Source organism: Tympanuchus pallidicinctus, unplaced genomic scaffold (assembly GCF_026119805.1).
Source record: "Tympanuchus pallidicinctus isolate F22 unplaced genomic scaffold, pur_lepc_1.0 scaffold1, whole genome shotgun sequence".
NCBI lineage: Eukaryota > Metazoa > Chordata > Aves > Galliformes > Phasianidae > Tympanuchus > Tympanuchus pallidicinctus.
Window position 1 is genome coordinate 51,882,281 of NW_026294618.1, and position 18,199 is coordinate 51,900,479.

General features: G+C 36.4%; 1 protein-coding gene across 7 annotated transcripts in view; it reads left to right on the forward strand.

Moving 5' to 3' along the window:
• LAMA2 (laminin subunit alpha 2) overlaps nt 1–18,199 on the forward strand; it is a 322,448-nt gene that overhangs the window by 75,611 nt on the left and 228,638 nt on the right. For all 7 annotated transcript variants that reach the window (XM_052671093.1, XM_052671082.1, XM_052671039.1 and 4 more), the window contains exon 4: nt 15,484–15,726. In XM_052671093.1, the coding sequence (XP_052527053.1) occupies nt 15,484–15,726 (243 nt within the window). The remainder of the gene's footprint in view (nt 1–15,483; nt 15,727–18,199) is intronic.

Consider the following 18,199-nt stretch of genomic DNA (forward strand, 5'->3'; position numbering starts at 1 on the left):
TGTTGATAGTGATCTGTGTAGGGTCTGTGGGTTTGGCTTTGAGCGATGGGTTCATGTGCAACCAAACTAACTCAGGTTTGGTGAATGCAATGTTCACAGGACAGAAAGTGAGCTTTCTTTTTAAATATGTTCCTTTTGAGAAGCTATACTCTTTCAAAAAATATGGGAAAGATATATAACAAAACAGAAATGATTCCAGGAAGAAGGTATTCTGTGTGTTTGTACTGCCTGAAATCCTCAGTTTCATTATTTCAGTAAATTCAATCTTTAGAGGAAGATAGAGGAAAACCAGTTGGCAGGTTTGAGTTGATGTGGTCAGCCCATCAGTTTGATTTCTACGAATAACAGGGCACTTTCATTAACTAATTCCCTGATATTGTGGGGAACTGTGGTCGGATTTAATTCTCTAGTTGTAACTGATGGAAGTAGTACGTCTTAATTGCCTGAGATAGTAAAAGAACACAGTGACCAGGAAATCCTTTCCAGGCATATTTTTCTAAAGAAAAATAAAGTAGTTTATGTTCCTCAGAGTCTCATAAGATCAGGTTTAAGAGCAGGAATCGCTGCATAGTTGCTCTCTCTGTAAGAAGTGCTCTATTTCACATGAAGAGAGCAAGGATTCTAACAAGGTGTGCTCTGCTTCTGTGTAGAAATCACTGAACTCCCACTTGCCCTTTCCAATCACTTATATTCTAAAAGTTTGGAGTAGTATGTTACACTTTGTAAAGTGACATGTCAGAAATTATACGTAGAACTGAATAACTGGAAAAAGAAGAATGCTTGACCCACTCAGAAGCGTTTTGAGAAGCACTTATGAGAAGCAGGCAGCGCTATTCTTTTAATGTTGAGCTCCGTTCTGTAATTCTGTTTTGTTCAAATATAGTTTTCATGGAGGATTTGATTTAGAATAATTTCTTTGATTTACTTTAATGCTCATGAGTGGAAATACATGCTTATCAGTATATATGTATGTATATCACCTATTCTTAATGAGGATAATGCTAAGAAAAAGAATTGCCGAACTCAGTGTTTGCTTGTGCTTTCTATCCTCTGGATTGTACAGCTAAGTTCTATAGCAAAAGACAGAAGGGATAGGACCAGGAAACTGTGACAAGATGAGAAGAAATTCTAACCTGTCATTTTTCTGTACAGAGTGGAACTCAGTAGCATTATGATTACTCTCAAGAGTAATATTTCATAGATAAATTATGGATATCCCATGTATGACAAGTTCTGTAATCCAGTACTTTGATACTGTGTTTCAAAATTCTTGATTTATTTTTTAAAATTTCTTTTAGATATTGAACTTTTAGTTAAGTACACAGTGTATTTATGCAAGTACTGCTGTGCTGAGAACCACCAGACACACTACGAAATGTTGACTTATAATAGGAATACTTGGGTGTAATTTGATACTGAGAGAAAAATATGGACATTGATGCTTCCATTGTTCTTTGTTAGCAAATAGTGTCTCATGGAGAAAGAGAGAAGCAGATTTCAGAGAGGTCTTGTTTTCATTTGCTGATAGGGACCGAGCCCACTTGAATCATGATCTGAATGTCTGTTAGCACCTAAAATTAAACAGTTGTGTTTCTAAGCATGTTTGGTGGGGTTTTTTTGTTTGTTTTTGTTTTTTTTCCTGAAAAGAATACTGTTTGTGTGAGCATCAAAATATATTTATGATGTTGATCAAAGCTTACTAAATGGGGGCAGCTGGGAGATTGACCTCAAAAGCATGCTGCTTATCTGAGCTAAAGAGCTAGTGTGGATGTACCACTGTAAATTGTCTGAACAAAGTCCAGATTTTATGTTCAGTCTATCAGACGCTACGTGCACCAAATTCCCCCGTTTTAAAGCAATACTGCTAACCTGCATTGGAGGAAGAGGAAAGTATGAGAGAGGAGAAAACTTCTGTGAAGAAATGTTGCTGTAGAACCTTGCTTCTCATCTGCTCCTTAACTTTGCCAGTATGACTGCTGTGTTGATAGCTGTTCAAAGGAAATGTTATTTTCACCTGTCAGTTCCCTTGATGCAAGACATTAGCCACATTTCTTAGGGGAATGCAACTCTGTTTTAGAGTTCTTCACTGTCACACAGCAGCAGAAGTCATGTGCTTGTTTGCCAAGGATAGACTGAGGCAAGCTTGACAAGTGCTGTCTTGCAGAGCTGTGATGAAGAGATTGCTCAGATGTGTGGCTAATCTTTAATTAAAGTAATGTATGTTTCTAATGAAAGGTTACATGAGCAATCCAATTCTTATTTCCATCATCATTTTGATGCTCACTTTTAGCCCTCTTTCCTCTCCTTTCTAGTATTTTACTGCAGACGGTTACAAAAAGATGGCTTTAAGAGGGGTTGGCTTGAGTACTTGAGTAATCTCAAATGTAATGTTGCCTTCTTTCACTGATCTTGATGAAGAAATAACAAAATTTTTAAGTCTTGATCACTTAAATGTTGGGTTCTGGAACCACATCCCTAGTCCGGCAAAAAAACCCCAAACAAACTGATGGAATGCTTTGTAAGGAATTCTGTGCAGTTGAACCTCACGATTAGAAGCTATTAAACTCATCTTTCAGTGAACAGCTGCAGTCATTCTTGCAGCCATGTGAAATGCAAGGCACACTGGATGATAACGAATTTAAGTTCCCTTGATGCAAAACATTAATCAGATCTTTTAATATATATGAAAAGTTAGTTTTAACTAAGCCCACGAAACTTAGTGGCTGAGGAATAGGGCCATTTACTTCAATACAGCTGGATTAAAGTAGCTTTTACACGTTGTCTATGCATCCAATGCACAATAGTATGGGGAAAATGTGTATCACTAGGAGATCTTTGTTCTTTTCTGCTGTGGAAGACCAAATATATTTTCTGGGATGTACAGGGGAGTTATAGCTAACTTTCTTTTGGGAGCTTCTGTTATCAAGTATCAGAATAGCTAAAGGAATAAACAAAATTAATTATCTATTTTCTGTAAATGGAGGTTATAAGGGAAATGGAGACTGGACAGTGGTTTTAAATTGGAAGTATACTCTCTCTGGATTAGGAAATTTAAGCACCAGTTCTTGTTTCCATGTTGAATTTGTGTATATGTCCAAAGCTTTTGCATAGGTTTTCAGTTATTATTTTCTCTTTTACTACAGTTATGTGCTTTAAATGTCCCCAGGCCAAAATGTAATTTAATGCAAATGAAAATTGATCAAGTTTTGATATGTTACTAACAAATGTCAGTGTGTTTTGTCTCTCTTCTCAAAAAATGTTTGTCTAAGGAGAGAAGAGTGAGCAGAAGCAAAACCTGTTCAGACAACAGTAGTGCAGTTTCATGGTTATGATTTTTCCTTTATCTCGCTCTAAACAGGCTAACCATTCCTATGTCTCTTGGTATGGCACTAAGTACTTGAACTAGATCAATACATTGATTTTGTAACATAGTCTTGTGTTCTGCAGTTTTTTTTTTTTTTTGGGGGGGGGGGGGGGTAGGGGGGGTGGTGATTTGGCATTCTGGAAGTTTAATGTTCTAGTTTTGCTCCTTCTGTGAGGATTTGATGCCAGTAGAAAGGAGGGCCACAAATTTCTGAGGTGGTGGGGAAGCAGTCCTGCATCTTGCTGGAGTAGCTGGCACTCTGCTGGTTTTAGTTGACAAGAAAGCTTGGACATATAAAATATGGATCTGTGAGCTTTAGGAGTGATGAGTGGTGAGGAAATGTTATTTTTACCTGCATTCTGTGCCTGTGAAATGGACTTCTAGTCCCACATTTAGCATTTGTACTTGGCATTTCTGGCACATGAATCATTCTGTTTTAAAATAATGTAAATGAGGATACAAACATCTTCTCAGCAACAACAAAGTCATATGCCCAGTTCTCTGGCTCAGTCTCACCTAAGTGGGAATGGACAGTTGAAGTGAGAGTCCTTAAAATAAGAAAAACCAAAAAAAAAACAAACAAAAACAAAAACAAAAACAAAAAAAAAACCAGCTAGAACTGTGGAAATAAGAATATGAAAACAATGCAGAATGACATCTGTTCCATTTCACTGAAGTCCCTAGCCAATTTTTATGTATGTATCTCCATTAGTTGTGAAACCGATTTATTTTTTTAATAACTCCTTTCATTTCTTTAGTCCCATAATTAGTTGGTAATGCAATAATCTGGAGTCTACAGAATGAAATAAAACGTACTTTACCCTCCAGCTATTCCTTTTAACCAAAGCAAAGCTAATGAATTTTAAGATAGTTTATAATGAAATATTTTCAGGGTAAAAAAGTACAGAAAGGAAAAAATGCATAAATATATCAGTGATGATTTGTAGCAAACATACCTAGAAAACATAATTATTAGTAACTATAAAAACAAACAGACCTGCATAAAAATTTTGACATCATAGTAAATGTGCTTAACAACTACATGGTTTATACAAGTTTGCAAGCTTACCTTACATTGTGATGTTTTCCTTCTTGGTAAGCAGAGAATACCCATGAACTGAGTGCATGCTCTGACAGTGTAGGATTCTTGTGTCAGATGTCATTGAAACTTCAGTTATTGTCTCTGAATAAAGATTTTATTCACAGCACTCAATGCAAAAGTCAAGAAAAGTGAGTGACCTTTGTCCTTAGCTAAGTGTTGTGTGTGTACAGCTGTGCTGACCATCACTCAGTAGGAGCTGCTGCATTTGGCTTTTAAATGTACTTTACAAACACTTAGAATATCCAGCTGACTCTCCTGCAGCATCAAAAGAGAGTTTTCCCTGGACAGTGTGAATAGTATGTGGAGGAAGCACTCTTCAACAATTTTAAGTATCCATATTAGTCCTGAAAAATCATTTCTGATTTCCCACCATAAATACAGTGCTGGGTGTTTGTATAAAAAAATCTACATGGGTTTATTTTGATTTTGATACTTATGAAAGTCAGAGTCTGGGGGAACTGGTGACACAGTATTTAATAGGATGATAAGAGACTCAGTCTTAAATGAATGGTGCTGTTTGCTGGGAAAAAAAAAAAATAATAGTGAATAGTTCTTAATGTTTTTTTTAAAAGCTAAATTTAAAAAATGAATTTTGCAGACTATAGAGGTTGTCATCAAATTATGCTGCTGCTGTGCTCACCTTTTTTCACAGTTATTAAAATGTAAAGTCTATGCTACAAGATGAGCAAGTTTTTTTGTTACACATGATGAGGAATGTGGTATAAGGAGGGCTGCTGAGTAAGTGTTAAAGGTTATGAATTGCCCAATTTGTTTTTAATCATGTTTTTTGTGTGTGAGAGTTAAGATTCTGGGGAGTAGATCTAACTCCTCGCAGTAATAAGGTACTTTGTCATACAAATGCCATGTTGCAGTTAAAAGATTTGTGCTAATATTGGTATAATGATTTGATGAAATATGTTGAAGTTTGTTTTCAATTTTCCTTTGATTTACATAGTAGACTGTAGAAGTATTTGTTCGAATATTGGCATAGGGCAGAGGGGAAAAATACTGCTGTGCTTAATGTGCACAGTAGGTCAGAGCTCTCAAGAGCATTGAATTTGACTTACAGGCAGTTTTTTTTCCTCATAATCGAGCAACGATCTTTGTTTGCTGGTGGGTCTAAAACTCTTAAGAAACAATAATAATGTGAATAATGGAGATGCTTAAATAGGATTTGAGCCTGCATAGTCATTTCTTCTTCACTGAATAATGAACAAAAATATAAACATATTCCTTTTACCATGCTAAAATAAATCTAATCATGACACAATTTTCTCTCTCTTCAATGTGAAGTCTATATGCAGCAGAGTGCATGCTGTGTAGGAGTATTTAAAGGCTCGCATATCAGTGGTGTAGTTTATATAGTCAGTAAAAGAAGTCACTTACAGAATTAAAGAAGGGTATATACTGGATGTTTTCAGCATGGCGGAATTGAGATTTGTTCTGTTCTTACACAGAATTTATTATTTCATGGTGAAGATTAAAAAAAAAAATTCTCTTGGTTTTTAAGTCCTAAAATATTGTTTTTCCTAATTATTCATGACTAAATTCTTATTGTGAAAGGAGATTTTTACAACCCTGAAATTATTCATATCAGTATCCACTTTGCATGTTTCATATGTTGCCATATATGCAATACATACAGCATACATGTCCATATCTAAAGCAGGCCTCAGGAGGTGTGTGTCTGTGTAATGTATATGTATTTTAAGAGCTAAGTGCAGAAGTGAAAGCTGAACTTGCATACGCATAGATCAGGGCATCAGAGCTATAATCTCACTTGTTTTTTGTTTTGTTTTTTTTTTGTATAAGTTTTTGAAATTTCCAGAGTTCACTGACATAAAATGTTGCCAGAATTTATTTTTAAACCTTTTTAACCAATGAGGTTTTTAATTAAATAAAAGAAACATGGAATCTAAAGAGAAAGTGGAAAAAATAAAAATCAAATAATAGTTTTCTAAAATGTTTTAAACTTTTGGGAAGTCTCTATTTTTGATACAAAGTTTAGGTCACTGCTTAATTCATGTTCCCATTTTTCAAATTGTTTTTAGTGTACAGTGTTTCCAAACTGAGATAGACAAAAGATTGTGTCATGTTAAGGGAATAGGCATAAGTTATTACATGGCTATTTCACATTTGGATTAATGATCCAAGTTTGAAGTATTTACAATCAATATCCCAGACCCTCAAGATGATGTCTGTTAACCATATATTAGCATGTTGTTTTCCAGAGACCTCTCAAAGTACCAGCCTTTCTATGATTTCATCAGGAAAGATTTAAAGGTTTAAACATCAGTAATGCAGAAATTGCTCTGTGCTATTGCTGCAGCACTTTCAGATGTTAATATTCCCCTCCTCAACATGGGTTGCAGATGTTGCCTCACTGAAAAACAAGTGTTTACTTGTGTACTACTTAGCATTTTGTAGAGAAGTACAGAAATTGTAGCAGATCTTTAATTTCACATCCATAAAATTAGTGTTGCATGAATTTGCTGTTGTACAAAAGGGAAATCTGAAAAGTTTTGTAATAAAATTAAGGGTTCTCTAGGAAAAGCACAATCTTAGATACAAGAATACAAGTCATTATTTTATCAATACCAAAGATAAAATTAAAATACTAAGATATTAAATATTAGGGTAAATACTTAAAATATAAAGATTCAATGCATTTGTGACTGATTAGGAATTTAATAGAGTTTGGCTATTTAGCTTTCAAAGTTTGTTCTTTGCTGAACTCTGAAATGGAACCTAAAAATTGGTGGTAGTAGATCTTTGTCAGGATAGTGGAGCACTTGGTTGCTGTGAAATGCAGCTAAAATAGAACACTGTATGGCAAGCTCCAGCTTGTTGAAGGAAACGAAGATCCTTTTCTTCTGAGGTACCCATTTCACTATGAACTACAGGCAAGACATCAGTTCTTGTAGCAATTAAAAAAAAAAAAGTTCTAGAATTGAAGTAGAAGAATCATCTTTTCTGCCCTTCCCTTCTGGTGTTTAACTTTGAGGACTAAAAGATTGAATCTTGCCATTTTCATCCATTTTCCTTTCTTCACCATGGTGTCTCTCCATGGAAATAAGTGATTAGCCTTAGGAAATGAAGTGAAAGGGAATTGCTTTCTGCTGTTATTCAAAAGTGCTATGAAAAGAGATGACTGATTTTAGCCTTCAGTTCTGGCATACAGTAGCTCAATGATGAGCAGAAAATATGGTCAACAGGAAGCAGGTATTCATTTTCAGGCCTTCACAAACTACTGAATAATGAGTAATGGAGAGCACCAACAGAGAAAATTACAGAGAACAAAGCTGACATTGCCAGCAACTTTGCAGGGTACTGACTGTTTGACTTAATATATCTCAGATGTTCAATTGCTGGACAACTTGAGAGCATTACAGTTTGACATTTTATAAAGTGCACTGTTCTAATAACATTTGTTTTTAAAATGACATACTACAATTATCATCTACTTATGAGCAAAAGTGGTGAGGTATTAATAAAATATTTGTTTTTTCAAGAACAACATATTTTTAAAGGAACCTGAGTCTCCCTGGTAGTAATATTATGAAGAAGGAGAAAGCCAATATTGCTCAAAGCAGAAGAATTCTTAAGCTGTTCTAAAATGCCTGTTAAAAGTAATAGTTTTGCAGGTATTAACTAAATGGTACTGATTCAATTTTTCTCCACTGGGAAAACATGTAAATTTCTAAAGCTGGGTGGTTTTCTTTGGAGATGGGCTCTCCTTTTTAGCTTCAGAAGATATGCAGTGGTGTGGTATGATTCTCAGTTTTTCCCACAGGGTGATGTAATCATCCTGTTTTTTGCATGATGTTCTTGTTTGTTTGTTTGTTTTCTGAGATAGATGATGCCCTGCTAGACAGTAACTGAAACTGTTTGCAACATTAAGGGGAAAAAAGAATCCATGGTGTTGAAATCAGGTATATGCATCTTTCAGCCCAAATTCCCCATCTGGTAGCAATATTTCTGTTGGAAACAGCTCTAACGATCATGAGAGACACCGTCATTAGAAGGCAGCACTGCATGAAACTGGTCAGCTCTCTAAATTGGTATTAGCTAGGCACCTTTTTATCCTGCTATGCCAACGTTTTCAATTACAGTATTTCTAACTGTGAGCAGAATGTTTCAAACCAACATCTCTGTCTTTCAGGATAGTGATAGAGATGAATGTTGGATGGTAGTCTGAGAAATTTGTAGAGCCACTCCAATTCTAAATAAGGCTTTCCTTCGAATTTGGATGCTAGATTAAAATAAGATGATTAGTTATTTTAAATAGCCACTCATTTGATAATTATTGCAGCAAAACTGTCTATTATAAATAAAAATAAAACACATCAAAACAATAATCCATAGCAGCATATGTAAATTGAAGTATGACTGATTATATAGAATCAGAAGGAATTGGTACTATCCCTTGAAAACTGTTTCTAGAATTCATAAAGCCTCCACTTCAGCTCATTAGCAGAAGTAGTTGCATTTTGTTGGTGTTTCCCATCTCGAGCTCTTAGAAGGCTGTTCCAAAATGGAAAACTATGCAGGTGTAATAGTTAACTTGAGATGTACGATGCCTATGTAACAGTTGTGATGTTTGATTGCTGGTCATTCTAGGTACTATTTAACATGGAAGTCTGACAAAAGTGAGGTTGTGGCTCTGTGTCTTTGTGTTCAGACTGCCACAAGGCAGAGAAGGAGGAAACAGATAGGTAGACACATTAAATAGTTCTTTCTGTCTTCTCTTCTGTTTTGCATTTATTCCTCCCTCAACTATCTTGACTTCACCTTTCCCCCACCTGTGGTCCCTTCCCTAACCGTTCCATTGTGCCACCCATTTATACAATCCTTTTAAATCATCCCATATTAAGTTAGACTCAGTCCAAATATATATTATTTCCCATGCATCAATAAGTTATATGACCCTTCAGCCAATAAGCCTTGTTTGTCTGCAAGATATTCCAAAATAGCTGTTTTGGTTGACACATCTAGATAGATTTCACACTGGAACAATAGGTGTTCGAGCACTTTGTCATCCCTAACAGCACTCATAAATGACAGGTTAAAAAAACCTATAGAAGCTTAGGGCCACAGGTTTTGTCAGTTGTTTATGGCAGTCTCTAAGGAAACAAACCCTTGCCCAAATTCTGTATACTTCTCAATAAAGAATATATTTTTGACCTCTGAATTGTAATAATATTCAAACAGATATGGTAAACAAGTAGATGCATTTTACACCATGTTCCTAACGGAAGCTCCCCCTAGAGGCATTACTATCCTCTGTTTGAAAAATGAAATAGAAATACTGAAAATCATTTATAGAATTGTATGGTAGTGTATTATTTTTCTAATGTTTTTCTGATCTATATGAACAGTTTCTAACTGAAGGATCTATTTATTTTTTTAAAATATTAGTGCAGGTGGGAGTCAGGCACAATGAGATTTCCTGCTTCACTAGCTAGCCCTTTGCAGGCTAATGATTCACTTCAGCTTTATCTGAATAATATTAGTGTAGCAAATTACCCAGTATAGCAGGATGCAGTTTTCTATGTTTTATGAGGCATTCATAAGAAAACACGATGCTATAACTTATGGAATTGTACTTCACAATTTGTGCTCTGTAGATCTCACTGCTGAGACAGTTACCTCTGAAAATGAGACCCAAGACTCATTCTGTTTCTGTTCTTAAAGACTATGTTGTCTATTATTTGAGAATAGCTCAAAGGACTATTTAGACTGTTTCCCTCCCACTTTGGTAATTGCACTATGTTGGTGTAAGCAGTATAAGTAGAAAAAAAGCACTAGCTGTACTTTGGCAGCTGCGTTAATGGACTATTGCTGCCATCAGACAGCTTGGTATTGCTACATTATCACATTTGTATTAACAGACTTTGATCTTCAGATTACTTTCCACTGGACTTGCACAAAGCCAGATGTGCTCTGAGATTATACAGTTTGGTTATTTGACAAGTGTTGTCTTACGGATACTATTTAAAAAGTAAAGTATACATCCTTCATGAATTACTCTGTGGGAATAAAAACTCAGTATTAAGAAATTAAGAACTATTTATTAAGAAATCTGGTTTCAGAAAGAAGAGCAGTTTCACTTTTTCTCAGTTGTGAAAACAAATAGAGCAAAGTTCAGTGATACAATTGGCTTTTCTCATATAAGTATTTTTATGCCACTAAGCTCAAGCTGATTGTATTTTAATAACCAAAACATGTTTTTGCTAAGCAGCTCCAAATGAAGTAAATGAAGAGTTACTCATATGTTTGTCAAAAGACAGTACTCCATTTGTTTCATTCATGGCATAGACTTGCTGTAAGAACCATCATTTGTTGTAATGAATTTTAGTCTGTTCTTTATCTTCACTAGTTCTTTTTGTCAGTTTGCTTTAGGATGCACGTTAATGGACTTGCACTGAGTGGTTAGTAATGAGTAATAGCCCTGACTCTGATCTGAGACAACTGTCATCTTGATTCTGGCTAAAAGTCTACTAATTTTACCTGTTCCCCAAAGAAAAGGCTTCAGAGAAGCATGAATTTGCTTGCTATACTTTCTTCAATCCAGTATTAAGTGGAAAAGGTTAAGAATATAATCCAGAGTGTGTTTCTGATGTTTGCTCATCCTTCCTTAACTGCAAATAACATTAACTGTACACCTGTGTTTTATAGTCTGATCTTCAATTCCAGCTCTGTTTCTCTGTGCAAGAAGTTATTTTATAGAAGCATAAGAGAAACGCTGTCGTCTTCATAGGACATGAAGAGACAATACCACAAATCACTGGGCTGAAGATTGCAGAAACCGCTACAAGAATTCTGAGAGGCTAAGACAATAAAAGTGCTCTGAATCAGACCAAAAACTGTAACAGATGAGGATAAAAACAACCCTTCATGTGTACTATTGTATTTAAATTAATGAGCTTTTTTCCTTAGATAAAGCTTAGATAAAGAAAAATAATGTCCTCTGCACTATGACCTGCACTTTGCTGTTTCTGCTGCTTTTTTTTTTAAAAAAAAAAAAAAGTTTTTTGTTGGGGGAAAAAAATAATGCACAGAGTACATGGAAAAATAATTGAAGCCAAAGATGTTGTATAAATTACAGTCAAACGGTATAGTATCTTAAAGTAAGAAATGAAGCTTCAAGCCAGAATGTACACGAGAAATTGCTAAAACAGGGCTCTAATTTGAAAACTAGCTATAAGAAGTTTCGCTCTCGTTCGTAGTGTGGTATATCAAAGCACACAGACAAAAATGAACTTCCTGTTGGTTATGATACTTGGCTCCACTGAGCCAAGGTATCTGAGAAGTCTGAAGAGAGAAACATTACTTGTGGCCAAAAACCATTTAACAATGAATCTTTTGTGTGGCTTTGGAAACTTTAAAGCTTTCATATTAGAAACAATTGTTTGCACAATTAAGATTAAAACTTGTTGTCAACCGTGTCCAAAAGTGTAAATCCTCCATTGGAGAAACCCTAGCAAGGAGTTTATCTTTGGTTGGTAGCCATTCAACATTTAAGAAATGCTTAAAATGAATATTCATTTTAAAATAAAAATTTTAGAAGTAATCTGAAATGAAGTTTCTAATCTGAATGTCTGAACCTGAATTAATTTGTGGCTTCACTGGACCATTCTAATACACATACAAGTTACTCATGGATTTGTTATACAGGCAGAGGACAATGTACAAAATAACTCTTAGTAAATGAGTCCTTAAAGTATAGCTCTTGCTTATTACCTCCCACAGGAAATAATGTTTAAACACTCCAGTTATTCTCCTTCATTTCAAAGTAGTTAATTGGGTGAAGGGAAACAGTTTGGAGATGAGTATTAATATCTTTTTCTGTGTACCGTAAATAGCGTTTATGACTGTGACACAATATATTTAGTTAGCTGTGGCCGCAATGGAAAATATGTCAACGATAGTTTTTAAGAGGAAAAGTAGTATCTATGAAATAATAAGTGATAATATGAGTGCTGTTGCTGTTTCTTTCAATTATTGCTGTAACATTTTCTTAAAACAACATGACTAATTATTTAAATATTTGTGTCAGATTTAATGTGAACTAATTCTGAATCTTTCAGCTTTGCAATATAGAAAATCATAGAATCACCAAGGTTGGAAAAGGCCTCTATGATGATTCAGTCCAACTGTTCATCTATTGGCAATATTTCCCACTAAACCATGTCTATCAGCAAAACATCTAAATGTTTCCTGGATGCCTTCAGGGTTAGTGACTCCACCTCCTCCCTGGGCAGCCTGTTCCACTGCCTGACCACTCTTAGGAGAAGTTGTTTTTCCTGACATCTAGCCTCAATCTCCCTGAACTCCATTACTGACCCTGCAGATCACCACTTGTGACTGGTTGTCAGCTGGATTTAACTCTTTACCGCCACTCTCTAGGCCTGGCCCTCCAGCCATTTCTTTACCCTAGCAAAGAGCGTACCCAACCAAGCTATGGGCTACCAGTCTTCCACCAGAGAATATTGCTGGGAGACTGTGTCAAAGGTTTTGCTGGAGTCTATGTAGACTATGTTGGTAGCCTTTCCCTTATACACCAGACAAGTCAGTCATAGTAGGAGATCAGATTTACTAAGCAGGACCTGCTCTTCATGAACTTGTGTTGGCTAGGCCTGATTCCTCCAGATATCCCTTATGTGCTGTGTGATCTCCCTAAGGCTGTCTCCTCCATAACCTTCTTTGGCTCCAAGATCAGAGTGGCAGCTCAGTAATTAGCTCCCCCAGATCCTCTTTAAAACCCTTGCTGTAGATGGGAATCATGTTGGTAAGCCTCCAATTGTCTGGACCAGAAATGCTGATGATAGATAATGGAAAGTGGCTCGACTATCACTTCCACCATCTCCCTCAACACCCTCAAGTGGATCCCATCTAGCCCCATGGACTTGTGGCAGTCCAGGTGGAATAGTATGTCTCTAACTATTTCCACCTGAAATGGGGTGGGTTTGTTCTGCTCTCCATCTGAGAGTTGCAAGTTGTGGGGTAGAATATCCCGAAGATAACTGATCTGAATTTTAAAGACAGCTGTAAGGAAGGTACTGAGAACTCAGCCTTTTCCTTATCTAAAGTAGTCACATTCTCAGTCACATCTCCAGATGGAGATTCTCCTTAATCCTACTGTTACTGTTAATATATTTTTTTAAAAAGTTTTTTGTTGTTGTTGTTCTCTTTTTCCCCTAATGGCTGAGTTAAGTTCAAGCTGGGCTTTTGCCTTTATAATTTTCTCTTTGTATATCCTAAGAACTTTGTGCTCTCCCTGAGTTTCCAGTCCTTACTTCCACAGAGATTCTCTTTTTCTCCTGGAGCCTCAGGAAAATCTCCCTGTTCATCCATGCTGATATTTTTCCCCGCTGACTTATCTTGCTATAAAAGAATTGTCTATTCCTACACCTCTAAGGCTTTTTTCCTGGGGAGCTTTACCAGCCTTACTGGGCCCCTTTACCCTTCAGGACTGAATCTCAAGGGACTCTCCCTACCAGTGTCCTGAACAGTTCAAAGTCTGCCCTCCAGAAGTCCAAGGTAACGCTTTTGCTGGCCCCCTCCTGACTTCACCAAGATTTGAGAACTCTACCATTTTGTGGTCACGCTGTTTAAGACAGCTCCTGACCTCTATGTCTCCTCCCAGTGCTTCTCTGTTTGTGATCATCAGAACAAGCAGAGAACCTATTAGGGAGGTGACCCTACCAGCTACATCAGGAAGTTATCTTCGATAGACTCTAGAAACCTTCTAGACTTCTTTCTCTATGTTATATTGTATTTCCTGCACATGTCAGAGAAGTTGAAGTCCCCCATGAGAACAAGGGCTGGTGATCATGTGACTTCTGCCAGCTGCTTGTAGAATACCTCATCCATCTCTTCATCCTGGTTAGGCAGTCTGTAACAGACACTCACCAAGATGTTCACCTTGTTGGCCCTGATCCTTACCCATAGGGATTCAACTTTATCATTTCCAGCCACAAGCTCAAAAACATCAAAACTTTCTCTAACATAGGGAATATTAAGTATTAAAGCATTACATCAACACCATTATTTTCATGATGAGCTGTGGCATCCTCATATAAAGACTCATAGAGTTGCATCTTAGAAATAGAAATTCACTGTATTTTCCTTTTTTTTTTTTTTTTTTTTTTTTTTTTTTTTTTTTTTTTTTCCCTTCCCTAATGGATGGGAATAGTTGCTTCCTCTTCTTAGCTTCAGTTTTACAGTAACACCTAGTTGGCTAAAATACAATAATACTGTGTCACTAACATACATCATTCTGGAATTTAAAATGTATTGTTTATTGCTTTTCATTCCAGCAAACCTGTGAATAGAAACAAACCTAGATAAATCAATTAAAAAGGCATGCAAAATGGACCATAATGAGCATTGACTACATGCTTGCATTCTATTTATAGTGATATTTAATGCATCTCTACCCTATAGAATTTATTTATAGCTATTGTGCTGAGTCACGTGGTATAAGTAATGTTTTATAGAATTATTTCAGTCAGGTATGATTACTTTTCAGTGGCTTAAACCTATGTTTTTACTTCAGAGCAATAAAATTGCAGCACAGTTTAGTACCTCTCAAACACTGCAGGAAGTATATCTGTATAAATACATAAACAGAAACAAAATCACTTATTCAAATTGTAAGTATATGAACATAAGCTTTGCAACCATATGGTTGAAACTTCAGCTCAGCAATTATTTACTAAGTTACGTTTCATTTAAAATGCTTTGAAATTTTATTTGCGAAGTTTATCCTTTCCTCATTCAACAAATCTTTTTTCCAGAAAAGGTAATGGAGAGTTTACTTCTGTAGTTAAAGATTTTCAATAGTGTAAATTTTCAATAGTCAAACGTGTAACCATATTGCATTTTTAGGGAAAAAAAAGCAACAATGAACTTCTATTTTACTTCATTTTTTTTTAGTTTTGTAAGTATTAAGAAATTTGAATGTTTTTAATTTCATCTTTATATATTTCTTAACACTGTTTCTATTTTTCAGATTTTCCAGATTGCATATGTTATTGTGAAAGCAGCTAATTCACCTCGACCTGGGAATTGGATATTAGAACGTTCTCTGGATGGCGTAGACTATCAGCCATGGCAGTATTATGCTATTACAGATAGTGAGTGCCTGACACGCTACAACATTCATCCCCGTCCTGGAACTCCATCTTATATAAAAGATGATGAAGTTATATGCACCTCTTATTATTCTAAAATACATCCTCTGGAGAATGGAGAGGTAAGATCAGATATTGTATCACACACAGTAATTTGGCGTAAAAAAAGTACTTGGCTTAATTGGCAAGTATCAGTCCTGCATAGAGAAAACATACCAATAAGCTTAGAGAGGTAGCATATTTGTAGTTGTAAAAATTATATTTTGCATGGTGCTGCACAAACGTGTAAGATATACACTCTAAGTATGCTCTACAAAGTAAACAAAGGGATGAGTTTAGGTAGAGCTAGGCACTTGTACTTAGCTTCAGATGCTGTCACTTGAGAGCAAAGGTGACAGTACAAGTCAGCTTTTCTTTGAATTGTTCTTTCAGTCCCTGCGTATAAGTTAGGATATTATGTGGTAAGGATTATACGTAGAGTTTAATTTACTGCAATGTAGCTGATCCTCTGCCCCTGTGCATACCTATTCTTTCTTCTCCTGTGTGAGATGTCTGCGAAATCATTGAGTGCAGGCACGTGAATCATGGGCCAGTCATTAGATTTAACTGAAACAATAGCAAAGATGTGATAAAGGTGAGAATAAGGAACCGTAGTTGAAAGGACTTGGCCTCTGATACTATTACAAAGCAAATATAACAACTGTAACTGAAAATACAGTAATTTCAGTCACTTACAGTGAAGACAGGGAAAGCTATGTGTACCAAATTCGAACAACTCCGTTTTCTCCAATACTTGCTTTTCACATTATTTAGTAATTCAAGAAAATAACATGAGTTCAACAAACCCAAGTGCAAGGTCTTGCACATGAGTCAAGGCAACATCCACTACTAATACAAGCTGGGATACCAAAAGGATTGAGCACAGCCCTGCCAAAAAGGACTTGGAGGTATTGGTGGATGGCACTGGACGTGAGCCCGCAATGTGCCCTCACAGCCCAGAAAGCCAACTGTATCCTGGGCTGCTGCATCAGAAGAAGTGTGGCCAGCAGGTTGAGGCAGGTGATCCTGCCCCTCTGTTCTGTGCTGGTGAGGCCTCACCTGAAGTGCTGCATCCAGATGTGCAGCCCTTGGTACAGGAGAGACAGAAACCTGTTGGAGCGCATCCAGAAGAAGGCCATAAAAATTCTCCAAGGGACAGTACTGTTCTCTTAGCTTGTCCTCCCAGGAGAGCTGGGGCAGTTCAGTCTGAAAAGATCTCTGCAAGGTGACCTGATAGTGTTCTTTCAGTATCTAAATGGGAGCTACAGGAAAGAAAGGGACTTCCTCTTTGGCAGGGTCTGTGTTGATAGACCAAGGGGAAATGGTTTCAAGATTGAAGATAGTAGATTTATGTTAGATGTAAGGAAGAAGTATTTTACAGTGAGGGTGGTGAGGTACTAGAACAGGTTGCCTGGAGACATGTTAGATGCCAAATGCCCTGTCCTTGGAGACTTTCAAGGCAAGCCTGGACCAGGCACTGGGCAACCTGATCTATCTGTGGATGTCCCTATTCATTGCAAGGGGGTTGGACTCGATGACCTTTTAAGGTCTCTTTCAACTCTAAGGGTAATATGATTCTATGACTTAAATGTGTTTTAGATCTGGAGTATATATTTGTTTACAGATTTTTTGATGTTTGATGATGCTGTATGAAATTTTAGCCTCAATATTTATCCTTCTGTTGAATTTTTGTTCCATTTCCTTAATGGTTTATCTTCAAGTAAAGGCACACAAACTTGTTCTCTTTTTCTCCTCTACATGCAAAGAAACATTCCCATGCAAAATTGTTACAGATATTTTTGAGTACTGGATATAGATATGTGTTCTATTTTTATGTCCACAGACAGTTTCTAACCAGCTGCAAAAATGTAAAAGCATGGTTTTGAAGAAAAATATTTTCCTGAAACACTTTAAAAAGATGTAAGTTTGAGTCCAAAAATTTGCTTGTATAGATAATCAGACAAGATATTCTAAATACTTTGTGAGTGTATCACTTGAATGCAGATAGTGATAGCACAAGTGGAAGGAGTTTTAAACTATAGTAGGAGAGATTTAAATTAGATGTGAGGAAAACATTTTTCAATCAGGGTGGTGAGCCACTGGTACAGGTTGCCCAGAGAAAGTGTGCGTGCCCTATTCTTGGAAACATTCGAGGCCAGGTTGAGTGGGGCTCAGGGCAGCCTGATCTGGTGGGTGACAAACCTGCCTGTGACAGGGAGTTGGAACTGGTGATCTTTAAGGTTCTTTTTAACCCAAACATTTCTATGACATGAATCCGTGATGTAATTGTCATTCTTGCATGCAGATGGGGATTTTGCTAGTCTGCAGTCTCTTGGTTTAACTAGTGCCTCCTTGTATTCTTCATTGTCAGAGCAGAACTGTAAAGGGCCTTTGTTCAGTAAATTGGTATAATCTTTGATACATACATACATACATACATACATACATACATATATATATATATATATCTTTAATTGAAATGTTGACTTGAGTAAAAGTTAATTCCTATCTTAAATGGACAATTAATCATTTTTCAACTCGTCTTTACGTACTGGA